This window comes from Brachionichthys hirsutus, chromosome 20, assembly GCF_040956055.1.
Source record: "Brachionichthys hirsutus isolate HB-005 chromosome 20, CSIRO-AGI_Bhir_v1, whole genome shotgun sequence".
In the NCBI taxonomy this organism is placed as follows: Eukaryota; Metazoa; Chordata; class Actinopteri; order Lophiiformes; family Brachionichthyidae; genus Brachionichthys; species Brachionichthys hirsutus.
The window spans coordinates 9,073,032-9,100,316 of NC_090916.1; the positions used below are offsets into that span (position 1 = coordinate 9,073,032).

General features: G+C 53.5%; 4 protein-coding genes across 4 annotated transcripts; 2 read left to right on the forward strand and 2 right to left on the reverse strand.

Annotated features, from left to right (window-relative positions):
- The first annotated feature begins 4,385 nt into the window (after nucleotides 1-4,385).
- On the forward strand, nucleotides 4,386-6,696 carry churc1 (churchill domain containing 1). The gene is made up of 4 exons (XM_068753794.1): nucleotides 4,386-4,512; nucleotides 4,811-4,946; nucleotides 5,303-5,373; nucleotides 5,446-6,696. The coding sequence occupies exons 1-4, from the start codon at nucleotides 4,474-4,476 to the stop codon at nucleotides 5,536-5,538; spliced, it is 339 nt and encodes a 112-aa protein (XP_068609895.1). The 5' UTR covers nucleotides 4,386-4,473; the 3' UTR covers nucleotides 5,539-6,696.
- Nucleotides 6,697-6,735: 39 nt separating this feature from the next.
- On the reverse strand, nucleotides 6,736-10,723 carry ttbk2b (tau tubulin kinase 2b). The gene is made up of 13 exons (XM_068754114.1): nucleotides 10,655-10,723; nucleotides 10,428-10,575; nucleotides 10,274-10,347; nucleotides 10,055-10,195; nucleotides 9,860-9,964; nucleotides 9,660-9,725; nucleotides 9,438-9,530; nucleotides 9,237-9,362; nucleotides 8,997-9,154; nucleotides 8,732-8,921; nucleotides 8,355-8,569; nucleotides 7,144-8,271; nucleotides 6,736-7,066 (listed from the first exon to the last, which is right to left on the reverse strand). Exons 1-13 carry the CDS (start codon nucleotides 10,721-10,723, stop codon nucleotides 6,736-6,738), a joined length of 2,844 nt encoding a protein of 947 aa, XP_068610215.1.
- A 3,178-nt stretch (nucleotides 10,724-13,901) lies between these two features.
- mideasa (mitotic deacetylase associated SANT domain protein a) lies at nucleotides 13,902-20,105 on the forward strand. Its single transcript, XM_068753741.1, has 12 exons — nucleotides 13,902-15,350; nucleotides 16,423-16,615; nucleotides 16,865-17,224; nucleotides 17,308-17,374; nucleotides 17,466-17,608; nucleotides 17,716-17,819; nucleotides 17,931-18,006; nucleotides 18,087-18,181; nucleotides 18,270-18,407; nucleotides 18,513-18,626; nucleotides 18,753-18,922; nucleotides 19,247-20,105. The coding sequence occupies exons 1-12, from the start codon at nucleotides 13,917-13,919 to the stop codon at nucleotides 19,509-19,511; spliced, it is 3,159 nt and encodes a 1,052-aa protein (XP_068609842.1). The 5' UTR covers nucleotides 13,902-13,916; the 3' UTR covers nucleotides 19,512-20,105.
- Nucleotides 20,106-24,979: 4,874 nt separating this feature from the next.
- Nucleotides 24,980-26,461, reverse strand: kcns3b (potassium voltage-gated channel, delayed-rectifier, subfamily S, member 3b). The gene has a single exon (XM_068754115.1). The coding sequence runs from the start codon at nucleotides 26,459-26,461 to the stop codon at nucleotides 24,980-24,982; it is 1,482 nt and encodes a 493-aa protein (XP_068610216.1).
- Between the last annotated feature and the right edge of the window lie 824 nt (nucleotides 26,462-27,285).

Genomic DNA, 27,285 nt, shown 5'->3' on the forward strand with positions numbered 1-27,285 from the left:
GTGTGACCCTGAAACTCCGCCTGGCATTCTCCGCTCTGGACACAAACAAACGTGAAACAGACACAAACATGGCTCACGGGGGGGGGGGGGTTAAACCGGCCCCCACTCACCGTCAGACTGTAGGCCCGGGCCGTGCCGTCCCCTGAACACGTGTAGAGGAGACCCTCGTGAACCTGGAGCCCGTAGACGGGGCCCGCGTGGCTCTGGAACGCTCCGACGGCCAGCTCCTCCTCATCGTCACCTGTAGGAGGAGCAGCGGCGCCTCCTGCTGGAAGGAGCGTCGGCGCAGCGTCCGAAGCGACCCCCCACCTCGCCGCGTCCTCCTGCTGTGGGGCTGCAGGGTCCGACTCCACGCCGACAGACCCCTGCAGGGGGTCTCGCCGGGCGGGGACATTCGGGGCCGCCTTCTCGCCGTCGGATTCCTCGAGGTCGATGGCCAGCAGGTCGGGGTCGCTCTCGTTCCCCCCACCCTCGTCCGGCTGAGACCCCCCTCCGGCAGGATCCTCGTAATGACCGTTAGCGTCGTCGCTCTCCGACCTCGTCTCGCACTCCTGTAACGGCGCCGCCGCGACTTCCGCGGCCGGCGCCGGGTCCGGCCGGCTGGCAGGAGGAGCCGAGGAGGCGGCGGGCGCCTCTGAGGCGAGGAACTCCCCGGCGTGCCCTCCTGAAAGGACGTTCAGCCCGACGCCGCCTGAAGCCGCGGGCGAAGGTACCGGACCTCGCAGCTTCTGCAGGATCTCGATGCGCAGAGCTCTCAGACTGTTGATCTCAGCCGCGAACTACGCCGGAAGGAAAGGTCGTTTAGTACGAACTCGCCGGGCGCCACAAGGGGGGGGGGGGGGGGGGGGCTCGCCGCTACCTGCTGCGTCTCCAGCGTGAGTCTCTGGACCTCGCCGTAGGCCGCCTGCAGGGTGCTGCGGGCCTGGATCAGGGACTGCTCCAAATCCTGCAAGGAGAAGCTCAGCTCCTCCTCCCTCACAGAGACAGCCAATAGCTGATCGATTTCACTCGCGTCTGTAGAAACAGACATCTGTCATTGATCGGAATGTGTGTGTGTAAATATTCATGATGGATCCGGCTCCCGTTGAAGCGATACGCACCATAGTTACGATCCGGATTACCCGCGTCGGACTTCTTCCTTTTCAGCCTCTGGTTTTCAGGCTGGAGGAGCAGAAGTAAAACCAAATCAAACACGAATCCGAGCCGGAGGCGTGAGCCGCGCCTCGCCGAGTAGAACTCACCGTCTCTCCTGCGCGCATCCTTTTTTGGGATCTAGCGCGGATTCTGAATTCGTCATATTCATCCTCGGTTTTTGGTTCGTCCTTCACGGGGGGAGCGCCGGACGCACCGATCTCCTCCGTGTGCGGTTCATCATCTGCTCCGCCCGGGGGCGGCGCCGCCGCTTCCTGTGGGGCTGGAGGACTGCCCGGGACCGACTCCCAGTGGAAACCTTCTGACAGCGGTTCTCCGTCAGACGGAGGCGTCCCCAGCTGAACGCCGAACCTCCTACCACAGATTTAAAAACGATGAAACAACCATTTCTGTTCGGAGGAGGCGGGGCTAAGCATGCCAGAGTCTTACCTGGGCACATTTTGGACTTTCTCCAGCTCCCGCTTCTTGATCCTCTCGTGCATTTCCCAAAAGCTTGGCTTGAGCGCCGCCCTCAACGAGCTCAGCTGCGCCTTTAAGGGTCGTCTGTGGGCGACCCGGACTTTGCGGGTGATGGTTTCGGATGAGGCGGGGTAACCGGTGGTCCCGGCAGATCCTCCCTGTCCGCCGTTCTCACATTGCTCAATATCGGAAGGAGGACCGCCGGAACGGGATGTGGGGGCGGGAGGAGCATCCTGCGTGGCGCGGCTTCCCTGCCGGGGCGCCGTAGCTCCGGCCGCGTTCTGCTTCCGAGCGGCGCGATCCGCTCTGCACGGCTCCCTGATGCCGAGCGCTCTTCTGATGTGCCTCAGCAAGATGCTGCTGTCGGCGTCCCGTACGGGAACGCCGTCGGCAGACTCGTTGGATGGAGCAGGTTGGGCGGGACGGCTCGGCCCCTTTTTTTTTTTGCCCCTCTCCTTCGGGCTGTCGTCAAAAATGGTCGCTCCGTTGGGAGGGAGGTGATCGCTGGTGAAGTCCATTTCACCGGGGCACGGCGTTTCGCAGCCGTCCTGCTGGCTGAAAGCGAGCGCGGTTCTATGTTCCGGTACGTAATTTAGCGCTTCTTGGACCATGTGTAGTTTTCTAATTGGATCGTCCGCTTGGGGATTCTCAGATTCGTCTTCCGTCGTGTGACGGTCGTCGCGGATGAACCTCACCCGGCGATCCGACAGGCCGAACCGCTCATGAACTACGGCCTTTTGCCAAGCTTGCCCCGCAGGCCGATGGGGCGGTCCCACCAGACAGCACACTTCGATGTGGCCTTGAGCCAGATTACTCGGCAGTCTTGTCTTTGAGTTTTCCACCATCTTTATCCTTTCTGCTTTCCTCTGATAATCCGACTCATTCATTTGCTGCGCTTGCTTTTTCATCGCCATCTTCCTGCGATGAGGGGGAAAATAAAAACACACAACAATCGGTGAGAGAATGAAACGCCAGACGCAATCTTTTGGACAGGCGAGACACTCACTCCGTCTTGTTCCTCGTCAGGATCAGGTTCATGGTCTCCTCCCCCAGGCTCTTGTGCAGGGACACCGGCTTTGTATTCGTACACATCAAGCCATTCAACTTGAAGTCGTGTTCCGCCGTGGAGACGTGCTGAGCATACATGTCCAGAGTCATGCACGTCAGCTGACACGCATGACACTCATGACACGCATTCCTGTTGGAGCAACGTAACAGCAGATCTATCACATTTTAAATAATATCTTTGATAAACTGGTACATTTATATGGAGGACCGAAACTGCAACAATTAAAAAAAATAAAAAATGAGAAAAAAAATAAAAATATATACATAAGTAAATAAAACAGTTAATATAAATACAAAAATACAAAACAAGATTCAAAAAGTAAAAATATACCTGGAGATGTATAAATATAATTAAATATCAAGAAAGAAATAAAAGCGCCCTGCTCTTAGATATGTTTATGTTAAATTGGTGCAGTTCTGGTTCTCCACACTTTTATGAGTCAAACGTCTCACACGAACAACAACAACAGATATGACTCACATGCCCAGCGCCGCCTCCAGCTCCCTGTGATGCAGCATTCCGTGCACGTGCGCCTGTCCTTCCTGTGTAGTTCAGAATTACAGCGTCAGCATCAGGGATGTTTTGTAATGGCTGCATGTCATTTATTTCAAATATCAAGCAGCTAATTTCTCGGTTATATAGACGCTTACATGTCTAAAATATGTCCTGCGACATAAAAGGCAGTAGACTTCTGCAGTTTCCTGAGAAGTTGGGACATTTTTCTTCTTTTTCTTCCACTTCTTCTTCTTCACGGGGGGGTTAGCCACCATCTCGTCTGGGGTTTTATCTTCCATCATTTCCTAACAGCAGAAATTAGAATAAAATACCACAACGCATTACGTGAAGCTTGAGAAATGTAAACATTATACAGAGTATATATATATATATATAGTTAACTATATCGACTTCAGCGTCAATGCTGAATACAGTTTATCACCAATAGAACAGTTAACACGCCTAAAGTGGACCAATAACACACTTGCTACTGCCAAGCTAGCCGTCGTTAGCAGAAACGCTTGATACTTGAATAATAACAAGACTCATCGGATATGGTTACAATTTACAAAAGCAGTGCGAAAAACATAATGGCGTTTACCTGCTGTATACTCAACAAAATGTCGAATTTAAATTAGGAATTAATCAGCCGGGAGAATTTCACGAAACAACTATATTCTACTCGTGCTCAGCAGCCATGATTCTCAGGCGTCATTACGTTACGTCTGCGTCGACCAATCGTTCGGCAAGCGTGAAACTACCCGGATGCAATGCATAGAAATACAAAAGATGGCGGGACGGCGAATCATTATTTTTACTTCCGGTAACAATCGTGCTCTAAACTACCACGGCCCATTATTTTTCTCTTAAAGATACCGATATTATCTATATTCTTAATTCAATCATGGTTATGAAAAACGCCTGTACTTAATTAAGAAACTACACATTCATAAAAATGGCGACTAAAATAGAAGAGTTGCAGTTCAGAACTTGACTCGGCGTCGGGTTAATAAAGTTTTATGATACAACAAACATATGACAGACATTCGCATACGTTGTCATTCTCCGCAATGGCCTTTTATAAAAGAACATATCTAACCTTTATACACTCTTCTTATATTTGTTTGTTTTGAAATGAAACTATATGAATAAATATTAAAAAAAAGGAAAAAAGAAATGCGGCGCAATCCCCGCCCACCGCCCTGTTGCTCCGACAAACCGGAAGAGGCGTTGTGGCTAAATAACAATTAGCTTCTTTTTTAGCTTGTGTCAAATATTTCAAAGGTTATCGGGCTAAAATGTGCAACGGTTGTGTAATAAAGGAATACCCGGACCGGGTAAGTCGAACCGACCTTGAAACCCCGCTAACCACCGTCGCTAAGGTTACCTTAGTAACTTTAAAGCTAGCAGTTAGCTACGAATATGCGTGAGTAACGCTGACGCTAATCTGAATAGGAGGTCCGGATTCTAGTAAACGGGACATTCTTGTTCTTAATGGTGAAGAAGATAATAAACCGCATTAAACGACGATGCTTTGCAATTAAACTCAAGCTCATTTGTTCATTAAGAAGTATCCTAATGATTTAATGAAAATAGTTGCTACTGACACGCATGTCCCTGTGGTTTCTCACCCAGGGCAACACCTGTCTGGAGAATGGTTCCTACCTGATGAACTACCTGGGCTGCGCCAAATGCCACCAGAGGGACTTTGTGCTGATCAGCAATAAAGCCGCAGAGGACGATGATGGGGAGGAGATAGTCACATACGAGCGTTAGTCTCTCCTCTTGTTCCCCCCAGTAGGGCAGACAACCAGCGTTTATTGTGGTGGAGAAGATCCTCCACCCTAATGCCCCTCTGAGGGTATTTTTCAGGCTTGGATTATTTTCAATACTCAAAGCATAAAAAAAAAAACCCACACAGTACCGTGTTTGTAAAAATCCCACAGTAGATCTTAAAATGTTAACCCGTGGTTTTTATTAATTGGAACCAAACTTCTGCGAGCCGAGGAGGAGGGTGTTGTAGCATCCCTTTATAGGTAGTGTAAATAATCCTGAACGTCCGAGAGACTCGAACACAGGGAAGTTTAAAATGTGCCTAATAAAAGCTAACTCCCGTTGTCCTTCCAGACGTCTGTAAAAATTGCGACCACGTCATCGCCAGACACGAATACACATTCTCGGTTGTTGATGACTATCAGGTAAGATGCAATCTGACACCTGGTCGTTTGTTGCCTCTGTCCGAGTCTCTGAGTGTGTGTTGTGTTGTGCAGGAGTACACCATGTTCTGCATGCTGTGTGGAAAGGCCGAGGACTCCATCAGCGTGCTACCGGATGACCCCAGACAGTCTGCGCCTCTCTTCTAGACCTGCGGGGCCTGATCCATTTTTGTTTCTTCACCACCGTGGATCTGCTGCTGGATTATTACAATGCATTCTAAATGTTATGCACATTTAGTTATTTTATAGGCCCCTCAAACGACTCAATGCTTTTATCAGTCGTGCAAAACATGCAGGTTTATTACTCTCCATAAGAACAGAAAATGTCGATCAAAATGTATTATAGATAAATCTTTTTACAAGAGTTGTCTTACCGACTCTATTTTGTTCCGTATTTCCAGTCAATGTCAGAGTTGCGTTATTTTTCAAGAGAGGCGATTGATGATTTTAAATCCCGCAAATTACATCTAGACTTCCGTGCCCATTTTACATTAAATTTAAATTTGTTTTCAGACAAGACATGTAAAAGTAGAGTGATTGAGTGCTGCTAAACAAGGAACTATCTCTTCTGTGGACACTCGGAATAAAATCAAAGTTCACGGCTCAGAAAAAATAAAGTAAAACAAGTTCAAAGCAAATCTATCTGAGCGCATGAGGAAAGGTTAATCACAGATTACAGCGTGTGGAAAGGACATTTGTTTGAAAACAGGCAATTTAATTTTTAATATATATTTCAAATGACATAAGATGCATCGACAATGAGACAAAGTTAAATCAGTTTTCCTTCCTTGTACTCGGTGAAATAAATACATCGTTGTTCTATATCATGATGCTATTTGATCAGAAGCAGGTCAATAAAAATGCCTTCATGTTTTAGCGAATTGTACAAATGAATAAAAAAAACAAATCTGCGATGACGCTTCATGCCCTTTTACAATACTTTGCGTACGAGTGCACTTGGATGAGCGTTCCAAAACGGCAACAGCGTTAGCGTGAAAAAACAGTTTCTAGCGAAGGAAAAGCACACGACTGCGCCGCGACGCTAGATGAGCGATCGCTACTCGAGTCGGTTCGTCTAGTCTATTCTTCATGGTACATATCTACAGTTAGCATAATTAATTAACCGTTATTTTGTTTCGGTGTCATGGTAGGCTAGCGCGGCGCGTTAAGAGGAGTAAAATGGGAGGTGAAGAGTCGGTCCTCCTTTTCTCAGTTGCAGGCGTTAAGCCAAGTTTTCTGAGACACATCGAACGAATAAATAAATAAATATCATTTATCATACATTTTACATTACATACAGTACATTCTGGAGTAAACGCCGTATTTACACATGCTGGCGGCCGGCTATTGATTCCCTTTACCGTCGTGGATCGGACCTCTCCCCCAGGGGCCGTGGCCCCACTGGCCCATCCCACCGGACCTGTCGAGTGGGTGGGCGTGGCGGCTGGGCGGGGGGCTGGCCAAGCAGGACGGGGGGCGCCTGCGTCCCTGCAGCGCCACGCCCCCCTCGCGGAGCTCCTGGCGGGAGGGGGAGGAACTCAGTGAGCGCTGCAGGGAGGAGGAGGAGCTGCGCGGGCTGAAGAGCGTCCCGTTGTGGTCCTGCATCAGCTGAGTCAGGCTGGCCAGGAAGTCGGCGTCGCTGGTGCTGCTGGCTCGCACCCGAAACCGACGTCGCCTGGAGGGCGTGGACACATCGATGGACCGTTAGAGGCGCGAAACGTGCCCGAATCAAAGACCCTCCACACAACCCACCTGTAGCTCAGCGTCAGGAGGTTCGGGTTCCCACCGGGGGGGCGAGGCTGAAGCTTGCTCTTCAGCTGGTCGGGCAGGCAGGTGGCGCTCACGGGACGCGGGATCTTACTTTTACTGCCCGACGAGGAAGACAGGGACAGGGGGTCTTCTCCGACGCCGTCGGACCTGGAGCCTCGCTCCGAGGAGAGCCTGTCCCTCAGCAAGGCGCCGGGCAGGTTGTCACAGGACAGCGACGGAGACGGGGAGTGGGTGGGGGACCCGGGGGCCGGGCTGCTCCAGCGGTTGCGCCTTTCCGGGTTGACGTCCCTACTGGGAGAGTCCAGGGGCGCGCCGGAGTCCCGGACTGGGATCCGGCTCGATCTCGGGCACGAGGGAGAGTCTCTTTGCCTGAGCAGCGCCGGGGGAGGAGAGGAGGAGACGGTGACGGTGTTCTCCATAGCGCCTCCCGCCGCGTCCGCTTGAGGCTGCTGATTGGGCTCGGAGGAACGGTCAGGCAGGCCGGAATCACTCTCTGGGTCCCGGTCGCTCGTCAGCTGAGCAGCGGGGCCGTTGGCCGGAGCCAACTCCACCCGACCGCCGTCCGTCCCGACTTCGCCGGATTTATCAGACGCAGCCTCTGGTTTTATTGCGTCGCTCCTCTCCTGTGCGGGGGGGCGTGGCGCTCCGCCGGCGGGCCGGGAGTTCATCCCTACCTGGTCCATCTGGGTCCTTCCCGTAATGACCGAGGGCATTTGTCCCAGCATTCCCGGCAGTCTCTTGTGGCCCAGCAACCAGGTGCTGGTTATGTGTGACGAGGCCGGACTGGTCGGTGCCGCCGCGCTGCGGCCGTCCCGCGGCTCAGGGGGCTGGTTCTGGTTCTGAGCCTCGGCAGGCGGTCCCGGCTCGTCCGGGTGAGGCTTGGCGGCTCCGGAACCGCTCCCTTGCTCCAGCTCCAGCATCACCCACTCCTGGTCCTGGGAGTTGCCTTCCTGAGGCACGGGACTGAGGTTCACGGCCGCCTCCTCCGGGAGCTCGGGGGTGGCTGTTCCGGAAAGCCCCTCGTCGCAGGAGGGCATCCGCGGCCCGCGCCCCCTCTCGGGGACGCCTTTCTCCCCGACTTGAGGAAGCAGCGGACGCTTCTTGCCCAAGCTGAAACGACACATCGCACACGTTACGTGGACTCGGCGTGCGTTCGCCGATGTTCGTGGCGCGTGACGCGAGTCGACACTAACTAGGCTTCGAGGAAACGCTCGATGGTGGGCTTGGGCTCGGGCGCCAGCCTCTTCTCGAACGCCAAGCTCTGGCTGTGTCTAATCCTCCGGAGCAGCGGCGCCGCCCTCTCCAGGAACATCGTCTCCGAGCGCACCCGTCTGGGAGAGCTCGGCACGGAGCCGGTGTTGGGGCTCTGGTTCCCCTGGTTCTGACTGTGTTCGTCCTCACTCACCACCTGGGAAGAGGAGATTAAAACGAGTCCAAAAACGGCAAAGATCCTGATGCATTTATTTACTGGCGAATCTGTTCGAGCCCGGGAGAGATAAATGCAGCAACACTTGCTGGGGGATGGGGGGGGCGTTATCATCGTCACATTTAAACTTAACGTCGTCCCGACCTTCCTGATCATCGGCTGGACGGGCTTATGGTTTCGGTTGCGGTCCATCTCCTCCCATACGTCTCCGACCTGAGCGGTCGCCGTGGGGATGGGGGGACAGTTGTCGGCGTCGCTGAGACGCTCCCCTTGCAGGACGTCCTCCGTGTTCTCCCTCTGCAGCTCGCCCGGCAGCACCGAAGCGTTGGCCATGCTGAGGAGGAGGAGGAGGAAGGTCAGATCTCTAGTCTGAATAAAGTCAGCACGCGAATGGAAACGGAGGAAATACCCCAAGTACGCCGGCGTGAGGCGGGTGAACTGCTGAGCGGTGGTTGCCGCGGCGGCGGCGGCCAGCATCTCCTCCGGGTCGCACTTCTCCCAGTCGTACGGATCGTTCTCCAGAACGTTGTGGCTCTTCATGGTGCTCCCGAACACGGACATCAGCAGCTGTCACACAGAAACCGCGGGCCTCAGGGCGGCCGCCGGGGAGGACGGAGAGGACAGGGAGGACAGAGGAAGAAAGGCCAACCTGGTAGTCGGGCTTAGTAAAGTAATCCAGAGTCAAGATGTGGTCCAGGAAGGCGCCGAACTCCGACGGGAGGTGCTTGAGCATGAGACGGTGGTCGTACGTCTCCTTCAGGTTCCCGACTTGCTCCTGGGAGCCGAGAGGAGACGGTAAGACTTTAAATGTTCAACTTAACACGAATAATCGATCTACGCCGGCTCGTACTTTATCTTTGATTTTCCTCCAGGGCAGCTGACCGACCGTGAACTCCACCAGCATGTAGAAGAGGGACCACAGGTCGTCATGGCGACCCATTTCCTGCAGATGGAGAGAAGCGGCCGACGTGCAATGAAACTGCTTCCTCTTTCATATTAGTGATGATGATGTCATCACTAATCACCTAGATGCAAAAAATAAATGAAATAAAAGATGTCGGACCAAGCCCACCTTATTCTTGTGAGCGTTGATGGAAGCGTATCGCACAGTCCCTCTGAAGCCAGCCACAGGACGAGGCTGAAAGAGAGTATGTGAATAAATGAAGGGGGGGGGGGGGGGCATTTACGACAAAGCTAAAGAAAAAGGAACCGAATGTTTCTCAGGAAAGGCATTTAAACATTTCTGGGAAATGACAAAAGAGGCTCACTTACCGGTCGGACCTCCTGGCTGGAGTTGGTGAACTGTCGAGCCAAGCCGAAGTCCAGCATGTAGCAGCATCTGCAGGTACTGGCTAGTCTTCCCATCGCAAAGTTAGACTGCACAACACGGACACACAAAGGCTCATCGGACCGACGTGCCGGTCTGCAGCTTCAAGCTGGACCGGCACGTATGAAAGGAGAACTCACGGGCTTAATGTCCCGGTGCAGGAAGCCCACAGAGTGGATGCTTTCGATGGCCTCTAGAATCTGCTTGCCGAGTCTCAGAGTCGTGGAGGCCGAGAAGGTGCCGCGGGTCATGGTCCTGCGTAAATCTGCCAGATTCCTCCCCTGAAGACGGGAGGAGAGCGTCCGACGTCACGTTTGCGACTCGCAAAAACAAAAATGGTGGACTCGCATCGATCCTACCTGGAGCTCCATCACCACATAGTTGAAGCGATCATTCCGACCGCAGCCCACGAAGCGGCACACGTGATCCTTCCCTGTCGACATGTTTCATGGATAAGCTAGCGGATCAGCGCCCTTCGTGATCGGTAAACTGCGCCGCCGCCGCAGCACTCACCCTGCAGCTTCTTCAGCACAGCCACCTCCATCTTCAGCACCTGTTTGGGCTGCTGGGCCGACTCCACCTTCAAGGCCACCGTAGCCTGGCTCAGCTGGTCCAAAACCTCGTAGATCTCCCCGAAGCCTCCTCCTCCGATCTTCCTCAGCTGAAAGGAGGACGAGAGTTTTCTCAAAGTGCGATCTGTCCTCGGGGACGCGTGTCTGTCCTGCGTGATTATCTCTTACCACTTTCCATCTGTCTCTCACCACGTCTGCTACTGACAGGATGTCCGTGTGCTCTCCAGCCGCACTCATCCCGACAGCTCTCAGCTCCAGCCTGCGCCTGGCATCAGTGGCGAAAGCCCCTCACTGCAGAACGAAACATTAAAAAATCCGTTCAGTTTCCTCCCGGATAAGATAAAAATCACTGCGCGGCGGTCCATTGAGCCCGGTAGAAGCGGGGATAGTGCCGGTTAGCCGGGTGGCTACAAAGGCTAGCTTACGCCTCCGTGGTTAATCACTGCCTGATGCAGAGACAGCGGCTAGCATCATGGTGGTTGTTCAACTCCCCCCCCACCCCGCAAAAAAAAGCATAGTAAACGCAAAACAAACCCCCCTGTATTATCCTCCATCAGCCGGCTGTTTGAATAAATTAGCCGCTGAGAGGCTAATCCAGCGCAGCGTTCAATGCGGCGGCGGTCATGCAAACAAGCTAGCTAGCATCTTTGGCTAAGACAACCGGTGGCGGTACCTGGCTTCGTTACGGGATTGCGTGTCCGGTTGCGGTGTGAAATGCAAACGGTTTCCATGCTCCCGGTATATTCTCGCTGAGGCAGGTCATTCCAAGAAGCTAATTATTTCAGCAAAAAACAATAAAAAGGGCCCCTAGCTAGCAAGCTAACGGCTAGGGAGCGATGCCCAGCGCTCGAGCCAAAGCAGATGTGGTGACGTCACAGGGCTAGTCTCTCCCGGTTGGTCCTCGAACTCCTGCATCCCGGAGGCGGAGAGGAGCGAACGGACCGCGACACCGAGCAGACGCCGAGCAGATTCCGAGCAGACGCCGACTCGAGAGCCCCGTAGCCCGGCGGAGAAGGGAAGGAGCTCTGCGCCATTCTGGAACAGAGAAGTCACGCTAGCAGGAAGCCAGGGCCGCTGCTAGACACGAAGCTGCACCGGGGCACAGGCCCCCTTTACCCAACCGACAACTTTCTTCCTGAATTCCCCCCCCCCCGGTGTGTGTCCGAAACGTGATGCGACATATAAAGCACGAACTAGCCCTGCATGCCTACTATTACTGCCCCTGGGCTGCCACAGTAGACCTTTGACCCCGGATGCCCTTCCTGATGCAACCCCTCCCCTATTCATCTTGGATTGAGACAGGAGGACCCCCCCCCCCCCCTTGCCTCCCCAGTGATGCAGTGCAGTGATGAACTGCAACACAAATCTGCACAGACACACATTCCTGCTAAAAGATTCCTTTATGTTCCAGATGTTTCATCTGCCTGCTCATCCTGCTGCTGTAAACTTGGTGCAAACCGTCCCTCCGGCCACTGGAGGCTGCTGTCCGATGAGGAATGACGTGGAAAACTCCCAGCCCATCAGCCACGTCTCGAAACTCCGACCAATCCTGAAACTGAAATATATATTAATGTAATAAAATAATTATGTGTAAAGTATATTTTTACATCATTCTTGGTATAATCCAAAGCACAACTCCATCATTTTAAGTCTCAGTGTCCTTGAATTGGACTTTTATTTTAGGCCAAAGAGGCTGCCAGGCTGTGTAAAATCAGATTTCTGGAACAGGAGATCATCAATTGTTGTAATAGTGCACTCAGGGTAGCGCACACTCCGGTGGTGTCGCCATGGTGACGTTGAATGAAGAGAATCTGAGAATCTGGAGTCTTTATCATCAGCAGTTTAAAAGTCATTAACAGAAATATGATTTTCCTGGATCTATTTTTTACTCAGACATAAATTCTTACTTTTCACTGATGAACAGAACGACTTTCTAAAATGTATTTATGTATTTATATATTACTTATTATTATTTTGCCATGATGCTATAATAAAACCTATCAGGCCATATTAATTTCGTAAAATGTCATCACAATCGAGAGCCAAATTTCAAGCTATATCACGTACGATAAAATAATCCAAATCCTGATTATGTAGTGAAAAAGTCTTAAAACTGCTTTTAAATTAGTGAAATATTTAATAATATTTTATATAAATTTAAATGTTGTTGGTGCTGCTTGATCTTCAGTATTTCTACGCTCCTGTTTTTAGTTTTTAACCGCAACACGCTGTTTCCGCGTGTTGATTATTATTTCTTGACTCCGCCTTCCGGGGACATCCCCGTGTGTATGAAACAAACGCACCCGGATGCAGTAATGGGCGTGGCCCGACGTTCGGATTGGATAACAGGATGTGAGTCGCCCTGCTTCGGGGTGAGGCGGCGCGTTCCACGCAGCGCAACTTTCTGCGTGTCTGCGCAGTTTTCGCAGCGTTTTCCACCCTTTCCGGATTCAGTTAAATCCCGAGTTTCGCTCCGGCGTCCAAAATCTTGCGCAGAGTAACCTGCGCGGGCGCAGTTCTCGCGCGTTCGACGTGCGCGCGGGGGGGGGGGGGTTAAAGTTGTGGACGTGTTGTTTTTCCTGAAGCGCAGTTTTTGCGGATCCGCTGCGCAACGGAGTGACTAAAGCGTAAACGCGCCTCTCCGGACTTTGGATTATGTTTCCGTTGGATTGAGGACTCTGCCTGTGCGCCATATTGCGCGCTGCGAAACTCGAGGTGGCGGTTGCGCGGGGGGGGGGGTTACCGGAGTTATGACACTCCCTGCGTGCAATCCCTTCACGGAGCGGCACGCAGTCGACTTGGATCGAAACCGGAGCGACTCCGCGCGGAGCCCTGCGCGCCGCGGATCAGGTACGGCCACCGTCTCCACCGACGCGTGCCGAGCAGCTGGCTCGTCTGGCAGCGCTCGGGTCTTTCCGCGCTTCCCTCATTGCTGTGTGTGTGTGTGTGCGTGTGCGCGCGTTGTTTGGCTATCTCTTTGGAGATTGCACCAGCACCCTTTCATTTCCTGTATTTCTCGTTATGCTGAATGCGCGTCCTCGTTGCTGCTGCTTTCAAACTTTACAGGTCTTTGCGCGCACCTGGACGTCAGAGGCGCCTACACGCGCACGCACGCGCACACTGATTCTCCTGTCTTGCTCTACTTGCCCGTCTTATGCTTCGATTTCTTCTTTGTATGCTTGTCTGGAGAGAAAAGGAAAGTATCTCACCCCCCCCCCCCCCGCCCCCTCCTCTCTCTCACCAGGTTCCTCTGCACCATAAAAAGAAGAATGGACGGCAGGTTTCGCTCTGGAAGAAGGGTTGAGTTCTCGCCGCCGTGGACTTTCCCCTAAGGATTTATATTTCCTCCAGAAACCCCCCCCCCCCCCCGCCCCCCCAGTGAGAACGCACCGCAGAGGCACGCACCGAAGTCTCACAAGTCTGTAATATTATGAGTCTTCCTCCTCAAGTTAATACGAACAAGAGTGGCAAGCATCGGGCCGCGGCGATGAAGGAGCCCGTGCAGCATTCGGGGGAGGGCTACTACGGCATGGGGCCCCCGGCTGTCGAGTCCGGCCACGTCGACTCCGCGAGCGGCTCCGGCGTTTACAACCCTGAGAAGACGCACTTCCAGCAGGCCGCCCCGGTGAAGTGGATGCAGCAGGACGCTCTGCAGCCCCCCGGCTGGACCCAGGAAGCGCCCGTGACCGCCTGGGGGCAGAACTTTGGCCCGTATGTAAGCGGAGTGAATGTCAGGGGGGGTCAGGGGATGGCGTTCCACAAAGGCGTCCACGAGGGTGTCGCTCTGCCACTAGGGGGAGGCGGGGAGCAGCTGCCGGGGCCCGTTGAGGCCTACAGGGATGCTAACCAGGCTCAGGCTCCGGGGAGGGGGCTGGAATGGGAGCAGCACGCTGCAGCTGCGATGCATCAGGCTCAGCTGCAGGCCTACCAGCATGCCCATAAAGGGGTGGAGCTCCAAGGGCAAGCCCACGGGCCTCCTCACACGCTGCAGGCGCCCATGCTGCAGCCCTTCCAGGCGACCTTCAGGCCCAGCAAGCAGCTGTCGTCCGGTTATTACTCCGTCTACCCCGGCAACAAGGGCGTCCCAAGCCTGGTGTACGGAGAGCAGCCCAAAAGCCAACAACAACAACAACAACAACAACAACAGCAGCAGCAGCTGCTCCACCAGATGCAGCAGCAGCAAATGCATCACCAGCAGCAGCAGCTGCATCAGCAGCACCAGCTGAAGCTGCAGCAGCAGCAGATCCAACAGCATCAGATGCAGCAGCAACATCTGCAGCAGATGCAGCAGCAGTATCGCCAGCAGCAGCTGCAGGAGCGGCAGCAGCAGCACATGCAGCACATGCAGCAGCAGCAGCAGCAGCAGCTGCAGCAACAGAATGCGCCTCAGCAAGATGCGGCGCAGCTCCAAGTGCAGCCGAAGCCGCCGCAAAGCCAAGACTTCGTCGCCTATCAGTCTCCGGAGGCGGCGGCGCTGCAGCAGGAGCCGGAGCCTCGAACCCAAGGCCCATCGTCCCTGCAGAACCCGTGCCCCGAAAAGGGCGCCGCGAATCCCGCAGAGCCCGCGGACGCGTCGCCGTCCGCACCGCGGCGCTCGCGTCGCCTTTCGAGGGACGGCCAGTCGCCTCTGGCTCCCGCCTCCACGAACATCTGGTCCCAAGCATCGAAAGAGCCTCCGCCATCCCAGAACGGGGTGGCGAGCGTTCCGGCGGGCAGAGGCGGGGAAAGCCAGGCTTCGACCGGTGGCGGCGGCGGCGGCGGCGTGATTCAGATCAGCAGCCGGAGGAGACGGGCGTCTAAGGAGATCAACCTGGAGACGCTGGCGCAGCAGGCGTCCAAGATGGAACCTGCTAAAACGACAAAGGTTAAAAAATCCGCTTTAAGTCTGACGCGTGAACGCCATTAACTCAGATCAGCCCCCCCCCCCCACCCCCCCAAAAAAGGTAGACATGACGACGGGAACAGCAGCTGCACAAAGAGGAAGAGCCTTGTTGCTATGCAGAACTTCCCTGTGCTTTACAAAACTGATTTCTGAGCTCCCTGCTCTGCGTTAGCGGCGGCGGCGTGCACCAAACACTAGCTTAATGTGGGGGGGGGGGGGGGGGGGGTAGTAGTGTTTGTCTTCGAGGCGCACCCACTGCCTTGTTGATCTTTTAGCAGCTTTGCTAAACGGAAGCAAACTAGCTAAACGATTCCTTGCCCCTCGGCTGCGGGAAGTGCGACGCTCCCCGCGGGGGGGAGGGGGGGGGGGCGGGGCTTGCATGCCGGTTGTACAGTTGGAGCCGCTGCATGTTTGCACACCTCCACATTCCTCAGACTCGTTCCCAGTCACTCGGCAGCGCTAGGGAGGGGTCAAGCTGTCAACCTGCTGCACTCCCATAATCCTACACACCTACACACACACACACACACACACCTACACGCACACACACACGCCGAACAGGTTTGATATCGCTGCTGCACCGTGGCGCCTCTCTGGCTTTAGGTTCAACTTTAAACCCCGCCTCTTGCTTTCTTTGTTTTTGTTTGATTTATCTGCTGTAAATTAATACATAAAAACAAAAAAGCTTCGTTTCACTGCCGTCGACGGTTTTATCAGCGGGACTATAAATACCGGAGCGCTGTGAGCACGCCTACGGAGCCGTGTGGGAACAGGAGGCCCGGTCTCGTGCGTTTCTATAAAACACGTGAGTTGAGGCGCTCCTGCAGGTCGTGAGGTTTTAGTTTTAGTTTTTTAATCTGCGGCCTGGCGGCGGCATCGATCTAGTCGAACGGTCGATTGGCGAGATCGGTTATCTGGGGAACGCACGGGGAGAAGAGGGGCTTGTTTCAGCCACTGAATCGACAGAAATGGTGACCCTTTGCTTTTTCGTCAGGATCCCCCCCCCCCCCCCTGGTGGGCGCTCCTCATCTTTTGCCTTTCTGTGACCCAACAGGAGGACGGCGCTGCAGGCAGACAGGCCGGCGTGGTGCCTCTGGTCATCCCCGTGTCCGTGCCGGTGCACCGGACTCCTCCGAGCGGATGGCTTCAGGGACGGCCCGGCGCCGGCGAGCGGCCCGCGGCGCCGTCCGAGTGCAAAGCCTCCGTCATCGTGGCCCGTCGGCGATCGCTCAGAAACTCCACGGTTGGTTTCCGGTAGACGCGTTCCGATCGCACGGATTTCACATTTTTGTGTCGCTCCCCGGAAACTCTGGTGGGTCATCGGTTCGAAGCTCCGGCAAAGAATTGTGGGGAAGCATTTCGCACAGCTGGACTTGCATCAGATGCTTCCCCTGGCTTTGATTATATTTATGTTTTTAAAGCTATATTGCCGGTTTAAGAGTTTACGAGGCGCGCCTGAACGCACCGTAGCATCCTGAAACCGTTCTAACTTGAAGGTTCGTCTTCTCCCGTCCAGGATGGGGAAAACGATCCGGGGCCGGACAAGGATGGAAAATCCAAATTCAAGCGCCGGCCCCGCCCGGAGCCGCTCATCATCCCTCCGCCCAAGCCGCCCGCCTTCATTCCGCCATCGCTCTACTCCAGCATCACCTCCTACCAGAGCAACCTCCGCTCGCCGATCCGCCTCCCGGACAACCCCGCCGGCCTGCCGCCGTACACGCCCCCGCCCATCCTGTCCCCGGTCCGCGAGGGCTCTGGGCTCTACTTCTCCACCTTCCTGACCAACATGGCCAGCAACCAAATCCTGCCCCCCCAGGTCACGCCCAAGTCGGCGCAGCGCAGCCTGCTGCGCTCCGGTGAGTCCGACCTTTCCGACGCGTCCGTTTGCTAATTCTACTCGTGAGAAATCCCTGAAATGATGTTTCTGTGGTGCTTTCAGCGAGTTCGGACATCACGCCTCCCGTTCTGCCCTTGATCACTGACTCCGCCCTCATTAGCCTTGAACCGTAAGTACCGCCCCCCCCCCCCCCCCTACAGGCCTCGCCGGGTCCCCAACGCGCCTGCTAACCCTCCTCGCTTTCTGTTCCACTCGTCCAGGCGCATCAACATCGGGCAGCGGTACCAGGCGGACATTCCGGACTTACAAGATCAGCTTTCCTCCCATTTAGACCAACACAAGGCCGACTTGGTGTGGCTCCCGGTGGGCGACGCCCACGCCACGCCCCGCGACCAAGCGAGGAGTTTGTATCTTGTCCTACTTTTCTCGGCGGGAGCGTTTTTTTTATGGCCGCCTCCCCCCGTGCTCGCTAATCCGTTCTTCTCTTCCTCTCCCGTCCGGTTTTCCTAGTGGAGAATCTGATGAGCTTGGCGTGTTCCAGTGTGCTCAGCGGCGGCGGCACCAACCAGGAAGTGGTGCTGCACTGCTTCCACGATTGCGGAGGGGACTTCCTTGTGAGTATCGCGGATCGTGAAACAATTTGCGGAATGTTCGGCTGCAAATGATGAAAATCTTCGAGTGCCTTCCTGAAGGCGTGTTTTCCAACGCTGTGTTTTTATCTCCAGGAAACGCTGCAGCGTTTGATCCTTCAGGACCCCGTCTTCCCCAACGGCCACCACCTGGCAGGTTATCACTACTCAGGCGAGTCTCTTCCCTCCGTTTCTGCCCCCCCCCCCCCCCCCTCGTGGGCGTGCCCTAAATGAAGCTTCATTCGCCCCCAGGTTCCGACTGCTGGACCGCAGAAGAGAAGCGCTACTTCAACAAGGGGATCTCCGCCTACAGGAAGGACTTCTTCATGGTGCAGAAACTGGTACGCGTGTTGCATTTCAGCGCCGATTTTACGGGTCTTAGTTTTAGACGGGTTCTTTGAAGATTCTGTTCATTGTCTGGGTTTAAAGGTGCAGTCCAAGACCGTGGCGCAGTGCGTGGAGTTCTACTACACCTACAAGAAACAGGTGAAGATCGGCCGAAGCGGGATTTTAACCTTCGGCCCGCCGTATTCCCCGGCGGAGAAGCTCTCGGAGGCCGTGGTGGAAGTTAAGGTAGAAGATAATAGACGCGCGTACGGTTAAGACAGAATGGAAAGAGGCGGAGCCAAAGACCTGGATCCAGGAATATTCTAATCCTCGTCTTTCTGCGGTTTTCAGAGTTCGCAGCAGTCAAAGCCGACCGACGGAGACGACAAGAAGGAGGTGTCTTACGAGATCCAGGACAGCGGCCACCGGGCGAGGGTCGCTCAGTCGCTGCAGGCTCACGACTACGTAAGTGTGTCGCTGCGTTTCTCGCGTGGCCCGATACGACCTGGAGCGCGCCTGGAAACGCCCACGGGCTCGAGACGGACGCCCGCCAGGTGCCGTCACTGATGTAAAACGCTTCATCCTCCTCAGGCAGCAACGGTGGTGATGATCAAAGAGTCGGACACTTCGAAGGCGGAGGCTCCGCTGTCGGCGCCGGCGGCTCCCCGGCATCGGGCCGAGCCCGCAGCGAAGAAGAGCAAAGTGGCGGCGAAGCCCCCCCAGGATCCGGACGCAATATTCCCGTGCAAGAAATGTGGCAGGTACGAACAAAATGTCGAAGTAAATGTTCAGCTTCAACCGGTTGTTGGCTGGAGGGCGTTGGGTACAGTAGAGCTGAGGAAGAGGAGGAGGAGGAGGAGGAGGATCTCTGAGGGTTTAGAATCTGAACTTTGATCGATTAGCCAATCGCTTGCACAGCTGGTGCATGCTGGGATGCATCGGTTGGCATCATACGCCACATGTACCTCAGACTGTTTGCTCGTTCCGTGCAGGAGTCGTCATTTGCAGCTTTTGGCAGATCTGTAGTCCTTATTGTAGTTTTTTTAGGTGCATTCGTGGTCCATCATTGTCTTTCTGTGCTGCAGGGTGTTCAATAAAGTGAAGAGTCGCAGCGCCCACATGAAGAGTCACGCAGAGCAGGAGAAGAAGGCTGCAGCGCTGCGGCAGAAAGAACAAGAGCAGGCGGCGGCCGAAGCTCGGGTCAGGCAGGCGGCGGAGGCGGCGGCGGAGGCGGCTCATCGTGGAGGGAATGGGAACGGAATGGCGGCGCAGGCGGAGGCCAGCAGCCAGGAAGACTCGTCTGAGGCGGGAGGAGACGACGATGATGACGACGACGAAGACTGGCACTGAGAGGCAAATGGATGGAAAGGTGGAGCCGGACGTCCAAACGTGAAGGGAGGGCTGGGAAGAGGCTGCCGGGTCATAACGAGGTCTTCCCGTCGGGCTTCGGGCTCCGTCATTGGCCGGCGCCGGTTCCGTCACACGCCACACTAGCCGTCTTTTTTTCAGAGGTTTATTTTTGTTGAAAATGCACTTATACTACATGCTTCTGCTTTTTTGTTGTTGACAATATTGCTTTTTTATGCCCTTTTTATTTAATTGAATATGTAAAATGTTTGTCAGGGTGAGAACTTGATAAAAGAAGTTCAGCCGTAAGAACTTAAGATCAAATGAATCTCAGCAGGCCTTTTTTAAAGACGTGTGACGGATGAGCTTTTATTTAAAATTGAACACTGTGCAGAGTTTTTGCAGATTTCCCTCAGACCTAAAGGTCGGTTTTACAATAAAGGGACCTTCAAAACGATGTACAAAAAGGTATATATATGAGAGCGCCATATATTTATGATACTGCGTCTTTGAATGATTTTGGTAATATAAAAACTAATCATGTCCGTTGCAATATAACTTGTGAATTGAAACGTTTATTAAAAAAACTCAAATCTGTTCTGAGAAGTGTTTTCATTTTGTTGGTGTAGGAACATTGTTCCACCTGCGGGGGGCAGCAGCGGCTCAGAATGCAGCAGGGAAATCCTCACACTTTTCCTTTATCTCAATACATCCATAAATGTGAATATAGAACCTTCTTTTATAGTAAACAACATTCTGATAGCATACGTTCCTGCATCCTGAAGGAAAACACAACCGCCATATATTAATCTGGTTTTTCCAGGTCTGGTTCTGAATGACATTTGGGCCTAAATGTGGAGATGTGGCATCAATGAACTGTTAGAGTGTGAAGTTTAACCTGTCGTCCTCCGGAGACGCAAAGCTTCCCGTCCTGAGGTCGGGAAGGACAACCCCCCCCCCCTCTCATCACCGACTCCCCAGGTCCCGAGGAGATTAACCGGGTTAGACTCCCGTCCTCTGAGCCGTCTTTGTTTGGGCTCTTCATCTGGAGAATGAAAAGCCGTCAGCGCATTACGCAGCATCGTCATCCTCCCAAATATTCCTGTAAGTGTGCAAAGAGATCATCAGAAGAGGGCCCAATGATTCTGGGGTACGGATCGGGCCCCCGTTCCTCCCCGACTCAGTCCTGCTGATGCTATAAATCAAGGTCGCCTCACTAGAAACCTCTTTTACATTGACGCTTGACCTTTAAACGTATCTCTAATGCTAATTACTGCAATGACTTTCCTGTGCCCCCCCCCCCCCCAATGACCCCACTCTTCTTATTAACTGCATCAGCATGTTTCCTGCTGTGGGAGGTTGCTTCTCCCGAACCTCCGAGTCGACAGTTTATCTTGGCCGGCGTTCCTGAATCAGTCACGCGGCCTTCGCCTCTCAGAGGGGAAGCGCCGATTTATCTCCGTGATCCACCGTCTTCTCCGTTGACCTGCACCTTCGGGGGGGGGGGGGGGGGGGGGTCACCACCCGGACGTGATGGAGTGCGAGCCGATGTCAGCGAGGGCGTAAAACCCAAGGCTGCGTCCTGATTTGTTGACTCTGCGACTTCCTCGCCACTACCGAGCCGTGATCGATCCAGGCGAGAAGCTGGAGCGCCATTAGTGAACACAGAGCTGGATCGCAGAGGGGCCTCCCTCAATCTGACCCCATCCCAGCTTGCTATGGGTGAGAGGTGTTGTACACCCCGAACGCGTCGCCAGCGCATAGCAGGGCCACCCAGAGACGGCCAACCATCCACACCGTGTGTAGCATCAATGCTAACATTATTTAAGAGTGTAAGCAAGTTTTTTTAGTACGAAAAGGACACTCCTAGCTAAATGTAGCATTCTCTGATAAACTCAATCTGGCTAGAGAGGAGTTAAAAATCCTAAAGATTCCAAAAATGTTTTTTTATATACATTTCTTTCCCTTACAGCTGCTAATCTTAAAACATTAGTGCACACAGAATGCTAAGACTGACTCCCTTAATGCATGAGCTGTGTCTGATTAGCTTATAGCTTTCCCCGAGTGGCCAACTGTGGTATTGCACAAGAAAGGGACACCCCACCTCAACACTCACTGTGATAATAAACAACACTTCTCACTTTACCAAAAACGACTTAGTGAGAATTTAAAATGTCCCTTTATATACGCGCTTTACATCGGCATGGGACTAAAATCAATAAAACAAAGGAAATCCTTGGCCTGTTTAGCAGCAGACGACACAACGACGGCAGGGATTCACAGACGAGCTCCTAATCTCGTTGTGTATCCACAATAACAAGAAAGACTTTCTATTCTATTCTATTCTATCCTACAACCCAACATCTCATCTCATTTCCTCTCTCAGCACTTTATCGCGCCACGTCTGCACGCATTCCATCAACAGGAACATCTCCTCTGCTTCTCCGGAGTCTAAATCAAGCGTCCAGTTCAGTTTACATTTTCAGGTACACAAACTGTCGCTGCCCATTACTCACGGAGCTGCAACCCAAATCACGCCCATATCTGGACCCTCCAAGCGAGCTCTGGCTCTGCGTGAAACAACGAGCTGCTTCGGACTCCATTCCGACCTCCATCCGGACGTCTCCATCCGCCGCCATCCGCTATTGTGTTCCGAGTCTCCTCTCTCAAGCACATCTGCAAAGATCAAGGCCATTGGTCACAACAACACCGCCATTAATATTAACATCAAAAGATGCGCGAGGCCCTCCGTCCCGTCTCCATGGAAGACGCCGCGCCGGTAAATCCAACGTCCAATCGGAGAGCGATCAGGACAGGTCGCATCCAAAGAGGGGCCAAAGCAGTTTAATTAAGCTGCCCGTTTGCATTAATTTTGAATTACAGATGTTTATCGACACATTTATGCAGCACAAGCCGTTTCCATCAGATCTGCACGCTGTAACGCTCAGGCGACGGTTTCATCGGATGCGTGTTTGCTCTTCGGCGTTAAAAACTCATGCGCGTACCTGCTGACGGCCCGCGGGCCGAAGGCAGGCAGGTCAGCGCATCTGGATTCTCTTTGTGCAGAACGACTTGAATGACTAATTATCCACGTCCTCTGCGGTCAGGATTTACTGGAGACAGAATCCATGCGATGCTTCCTCTGAACGCTCCTCCTCTTCATCAGTCCTGTCCTCCTTTACGGCCTCCAGCCCATCATCCGAGCCGCGACAGGTCGTCTTTAGGAGTCCCGGCCCGGACCCGGCTCAGGTCTCAGTGACTGAATCATTTATAAAGTAGAACATCAAATCCTATAACGCATGTTAGCTCGCAATTAATAGAGAACTCCTCCAGACTAAAAGCAAAAGATAGAAATTAATGAGACATTATTCAGGAGAATGTGCGTTACCAGCCTTTTAATTTGAATTAATGGTCCTTTTACATAATGAGCCTTTCAGAATAAAACTGTAGTTTTAAAACGCCCAGACAACCTTTGCGGTTTATCCAAACAAACGCCTCTGTGGAGGCAAATATCCCGAGGTCGGGTGACGTGAAGGCCTGAACCCCCCCCCCCCATCAGAGACACCCCAGGAGACACATGGGGACGATAGATTAGCTCCGCGTCTTAATTTCCGAAGGGACAGTAATGGAGGGGACTATCCGCCGGGCGAGGAAGTCCCACTGCGGCGGCCGAGGTCAAGTAAAGGTCAAGTTGGTCCTACTGGGGTTTTGTCTTTTGTCATACGGTGGGACAAGAGAGAAACACATGATCTCGAGTTCATTTGATTTTTGTCTGCAGAATTCCGCAGAAATTACTGAACGGATCGCCATGAAATTCCGCGCGAGGTTATAAAATGTTCGGAAGTTTGGAAAAGAGCCGAGAGATTTTGATTTAACCCTTGAACTTTGGAGCAGGTCCTCACTTATCTTTTGGAAACGATGCCTTTAGCGACAAGGAATCGCCGTGACAACGAAGCCGGGGGAACATAACTTTATATGTCGCTCCACCGCATCCAATCAGCTCGGTCGAAGACTTTGTCTGATCCAGCGGCGGCGTGGCGGTGAAAGTCGTGGAGGTGGCCGCTTCGTTTAAAGTTTAGAGGAACCCCGAGGCGGAACAACTCTCCATTTCATTTACCAAAAGGTGACATTTGCGTGTCCCTGTGACCTTTACACGTCTAAATTGATCTTTTTTCCTTCCTTTTATATTAACGTTAGCCGCCTGATTGAAGTCGCTCACGTCTCGAAACTTTAACTTAAACCTAAATCCACGTTTTTGAATGGCTAATTTAGCTTTAAGACATTAAAAAATGTCTTCAGAAACAACAAAGAAGAAGAAAAAGCTCTGTGAAACGTGATTGAAACATCCTGTCCTGAAATACTTTGATTACTGCTCAAAAAACTTCAAATTATAACGATTACAAATGTCCCAAAATCAGTAGTTTTCTTTCCAGGAAAGACATTCGAGTTAAATCAGTCTTTTATTCTTAGGTTGGGAATTCATCATAAAACATTTTATGGCAAAGTTGACTTCCTTTTATACCCAACGATAATCCTGCAATGCCTCAAACGCATCCCCGTCGTCACTTCCCTTTATTTAGGCTTTACGTTAATGCTGATCCACTGAGAAGCAGAAACCGGTCCAGAGTCTGCATCTGTACCCAGATCCATCCTTCCTACTTCCTACTTCCTACTTCCTCTGCAAAATGTCATCAAAATCCGGGCATTTTTCTGTGACATTTAGTGGCTCTCTGAGAGGAGACACCTCGGAGACGTTTATCCAGCCGGAGGAGATAACGGCTGACAGGAAATCAATAGAAACACAACGCGGGGAAGAGATACGGAAAGTTCCCGCTCCGGTTCCCGGGCTCGTCACCGACCAGGAAGAGGCATTAACTCAGGCAGGAAGTGCTGCGTGGCGCCAGCGTGGATACAAGGCCGTAAATTAAAACGAGCGGCACGACGTACTCACAAACCAGAGGCGCGTTTCTTTCGTGTCACTTTTATTAGCGCGAGTTACGCCCGAGGGATCGCCCAGCATGCCAACGAGAAGCACATCGGCCTCCGTCCATCGGCACCACGCGAGCGAACATGCGTTAAGCTGCAGGCGGCACGGCATCAGTCACACACGAAACAGAACCCCGGTGGTTCTGGACCGTCCGGTGCCCCGCCCCCGAGCGTCCGGCCCAATCGATACAGCGCATTACTCTGAGAAACATTAACATTACGGCCTCCGACATGCATCGCTGGCGTTTCCTCAAGCAGAAAATGGGCTTTCAGACCTCCGAGCGAGGTTCAGGCGATTCCCCTCAGACGCCCTGGAAACACGAGAGCGCCGCTAAAGTGCTGCGTATTTCACGAGTAGCAGAAAAAGTAACGTTTACGGCCGACATATTTCTCTGCCGAACCGCCGGAGGAAGACGCGGGGGTGGGTGATGGAGTTCCGCTCTCGCAGGGTGAAATGGCACCAATCTCATTTCGCTGCCTCGTGTTCACGCGTCGTTATCGTACAGCTCGATGTCCTGGAGGCTGGAAGCGTCGGTGTCGCCCCCCACGTTGCTGCCGTCGGGCCCGAAGGGGAACGCGCCGATGAAGGGGTAGAGCCCCTCCCTGAAGAGCTCCCTGATGCTGTAGTAGGGCAGCTCGGGGTCCTTCCTCTCGGGCTTGGCGCCGCCCTGAGCCTCCATGGCTTTGTTCCTCTGATAGTACTTTGAGAACTTGTTGAAGATGATGGTGATGGGCAGCGCCACCACCAACAGCCCGCAGACGATGCACACGGTGGCCACCAGCTTCCCCGCCAGCGTCACCGGGCAGGCGTCGCCGTAGCCCACCGTCGTCATGGTGATCGTGGCCCACCACCAGCCCGAAGGGATGGTCCCCAGATCCGCCGTCTCCCCTCCCTTCTCCGCAGAGTAGATGAGAGCCGAAAAGATGGAGATCCCCACCGAGAGGAAGAGGAGGAGCAGACCCACCTCCTGGTAGCTGTGGCGCACGGTGGCGCCCAGCGCCTGAAGCCCGGCCGAGTGGCGAGCCAGCTTGAGGATTCGCAAAACCCTCATGAGGCGCAGAACCTGCACCACCTTCCCCACGTTCTCCAAGTCCTCGCTCTCCTCCGTGCTCTCCTTGTCGGCCGTTTCGAGAGCCAGCGTGGCGTAAAACGGCAAAATGGAGGCGACGTCAATGACGTTCAGAGGGTTCCCGAGGAACTTCCTGCAGGAGGGCGCGACGACCAGCCGGACGATGAACTCGGCGGAGAAGCAGGCGATGCAGACCTCCTCCAGGACGGCGAGGATCGGGTCCTCCACGGGTCGGTCGTTCTCGTCCACGCGCTGGAACTCGGGCATGCTGTGGACGCACATGGCGACAATCGAGGTCAACACCAAGCTGAGGGACGCCACGGCGATGACCTTCGAACCTCGGGAGTGACCCGGATCCTCCAGCCGGAGCCAGACGTAGCTCCGCACGTCGGCACACCAGGCGCCCTCGAACTCGGCCATGTCTTTGTCCAGAGCGGAGAGCTCCTCGAAGGACGAGTCAAAGCTCAGCTGCTGCTGGTCGTCGTCGCTCCTGGCATCCCAGTCGCCGTCCTGGAGACACGCCCTCCTCTCGTGGTAGCGGTTGGTGCAGCAGGGGCTCAGGTGGAGCTCCGGGATGCCCCAATACTCGATCTCCTGGCTGAAGTAGAAGACGCACAGCTCCTCCATCACGTGGATCCGCCCCGTGCGGTAGAAGTTGAGGACGCACAGGAAAACGCGGGGGTTCCGGTCGAAGTAGAACTCGCCCTCCGCCGGGCTGTAGTCGTCGCACAGCTCCAAGATGGCCGCCTCGCCCCGGCAGCGCAGCAGGCGGGCCAGGCGGGTGTGGGGGAAGCGGAGCAGCGTGTCCGGGTCCACTTTGTGCCGCACGCCGCCCACGTTGAGGTGGACCTGGTCCTCCTCGCCCCCCCGCCGATGGAGGAATTGCCCATACCCCATTGTCCTGCAAACACAGAGACATTCCGTGTCCGAGATTTATTTTCTTTTTTTAGCCGACTAATCTACAGACGTTACATCGAATATCGATTTCAACACATTCCAAGCAAGAATTCTTCTGTTTTCCACAATAACAATAATCGAAAAGGAAACAACATCAAGAAAAAACATTTTTATTCCTTCAGTAAATCATTTCCACGGACTTTGTGAGTGAACTTGAAATAGACGAGTGGCTGTCTTTAAAATGAGGAATGTGGAGCATCTGGTCAGTTTATTTTATTGCACAATTTAAAATTGATCGTCCTCATTATCAAAATGACTTACTTTTTATTTTCCAGCAATGTCACCAGAATATTTTGTCCTACTCCGACATGGATAATCTTTACATCAGCACCAAATTAAAACCACTCTTCTCCTGTTATCACCAATCTAACAAAATACGACAGGGTTATTCTGTCGGGGCATGGGCACCGGTAAACTGCTTCTAGCTGCACCCCTGGCCCTCGGTGAAGCTTGTAAGTGGTACATTTATGCGGAGGGATGTTTATCAAAGACATTTGACTGCGCTGTTTGCAGAACACATTAGTCCTCTGAAGGGAACAAAAATCAATAGCGCGCACAGGAAATGGCTCGGGCTGGAAGAAGCGTGCGGGTCCTGTCACTTGTTTGAGGGCTCAGCCTGCAGGATTCTCACCAGAATCAGATTACGGAACCGGTCCAGAGGCAACAAGTTGGACCCGAGCCCACACGTTGTTCCTGGGATTATATTAGACACACAAATGTGGGATTTCGGCGCATTACAAGTTCCTCTTTTGATATTTGTGCAC

What these genes read in the sequence shown, in the direction of transcription:
- churc1 (XM_068753794.1), top strand. Translation starts at nt 4,474, where the DNA reads ATGTGCAACGGTTGTGTAATAAAGGAATACCCGGACCGG. An exon ending in GGAGATAGTCACATACGAGC is followed by an intron (nt 4,947 to 5,302) that starts GTTAGTCTCTCC and finishes TTGTCCTTCCAG; the next exon opens with ACGTCTGTAAAAATTGCGAC. An exon ending in CGGTTGTTGATGACTATCAG is followed by an intron (nt 5,374 to 5,445) that starts GTAAGATGCAAT and finishes TGTGTTGTGCAG; the next exon opens with GAGTACACCATGTTCTGCAT.
- ttbk2b (XM_068754114.1), bottom strand. Translation starts at nt 10,723, where the DNA reads ATGAGTGCGGCTGGAGAGCACACGGACATCCTGTCAGTAGCAGACGTG. An exon ending in TGAGAGACAGATGGAAAGTG is followed by an intron (nt 10,576 to 10,654) that starts GTAAGAGATAAT and finishes TCCTCCTTTCAG; the next exon opens with CTGAGGAAGATCGGAGGAGG. An exon ending in TGTGCTGAAGAAGCTGCAGG is followed by an intron (nt 10,348 to 10,427) that starts GTGAGTGCTGCG and finishes ACATGTCGACAG; the next exon opens with GGAAGGATCACGTGTGCCGC.
- kcns3b (XM_068754115.1), bottom strand. Translation starts at nt 26,461, where the DNA reads ATGGGGTATGGGCAATTCCTCCATCGGCGGGGGGGCGAGGAGGACCAG.
- mideasa (XM_068753741.1), top strand. Translation starts at nt 13,917, where the DNA reads ATGAGTCTTCCTCCTCAAGTTAATACGAACAAGAGTGGCAAGCATCGG. An exon ending in ATTGCGGAGGGGACTTCCTT is followed by an intron (nt 17,820 to 17,930) that starts GTGAGTATCGCG and finishes TTTTATCTCCAG; the next exon opens with GAAACGCTGCAGCGTTTGAT. An exon ending in AGGCCGTGGTGGAAGTTAAG is followed by an intron (nt 18,408 to 18,512) that starts GTAGAAGATAAT and finishes TGCGGTTTTCAG; the next exon opens with AGTTCGCAGCAGTCAAAGCC.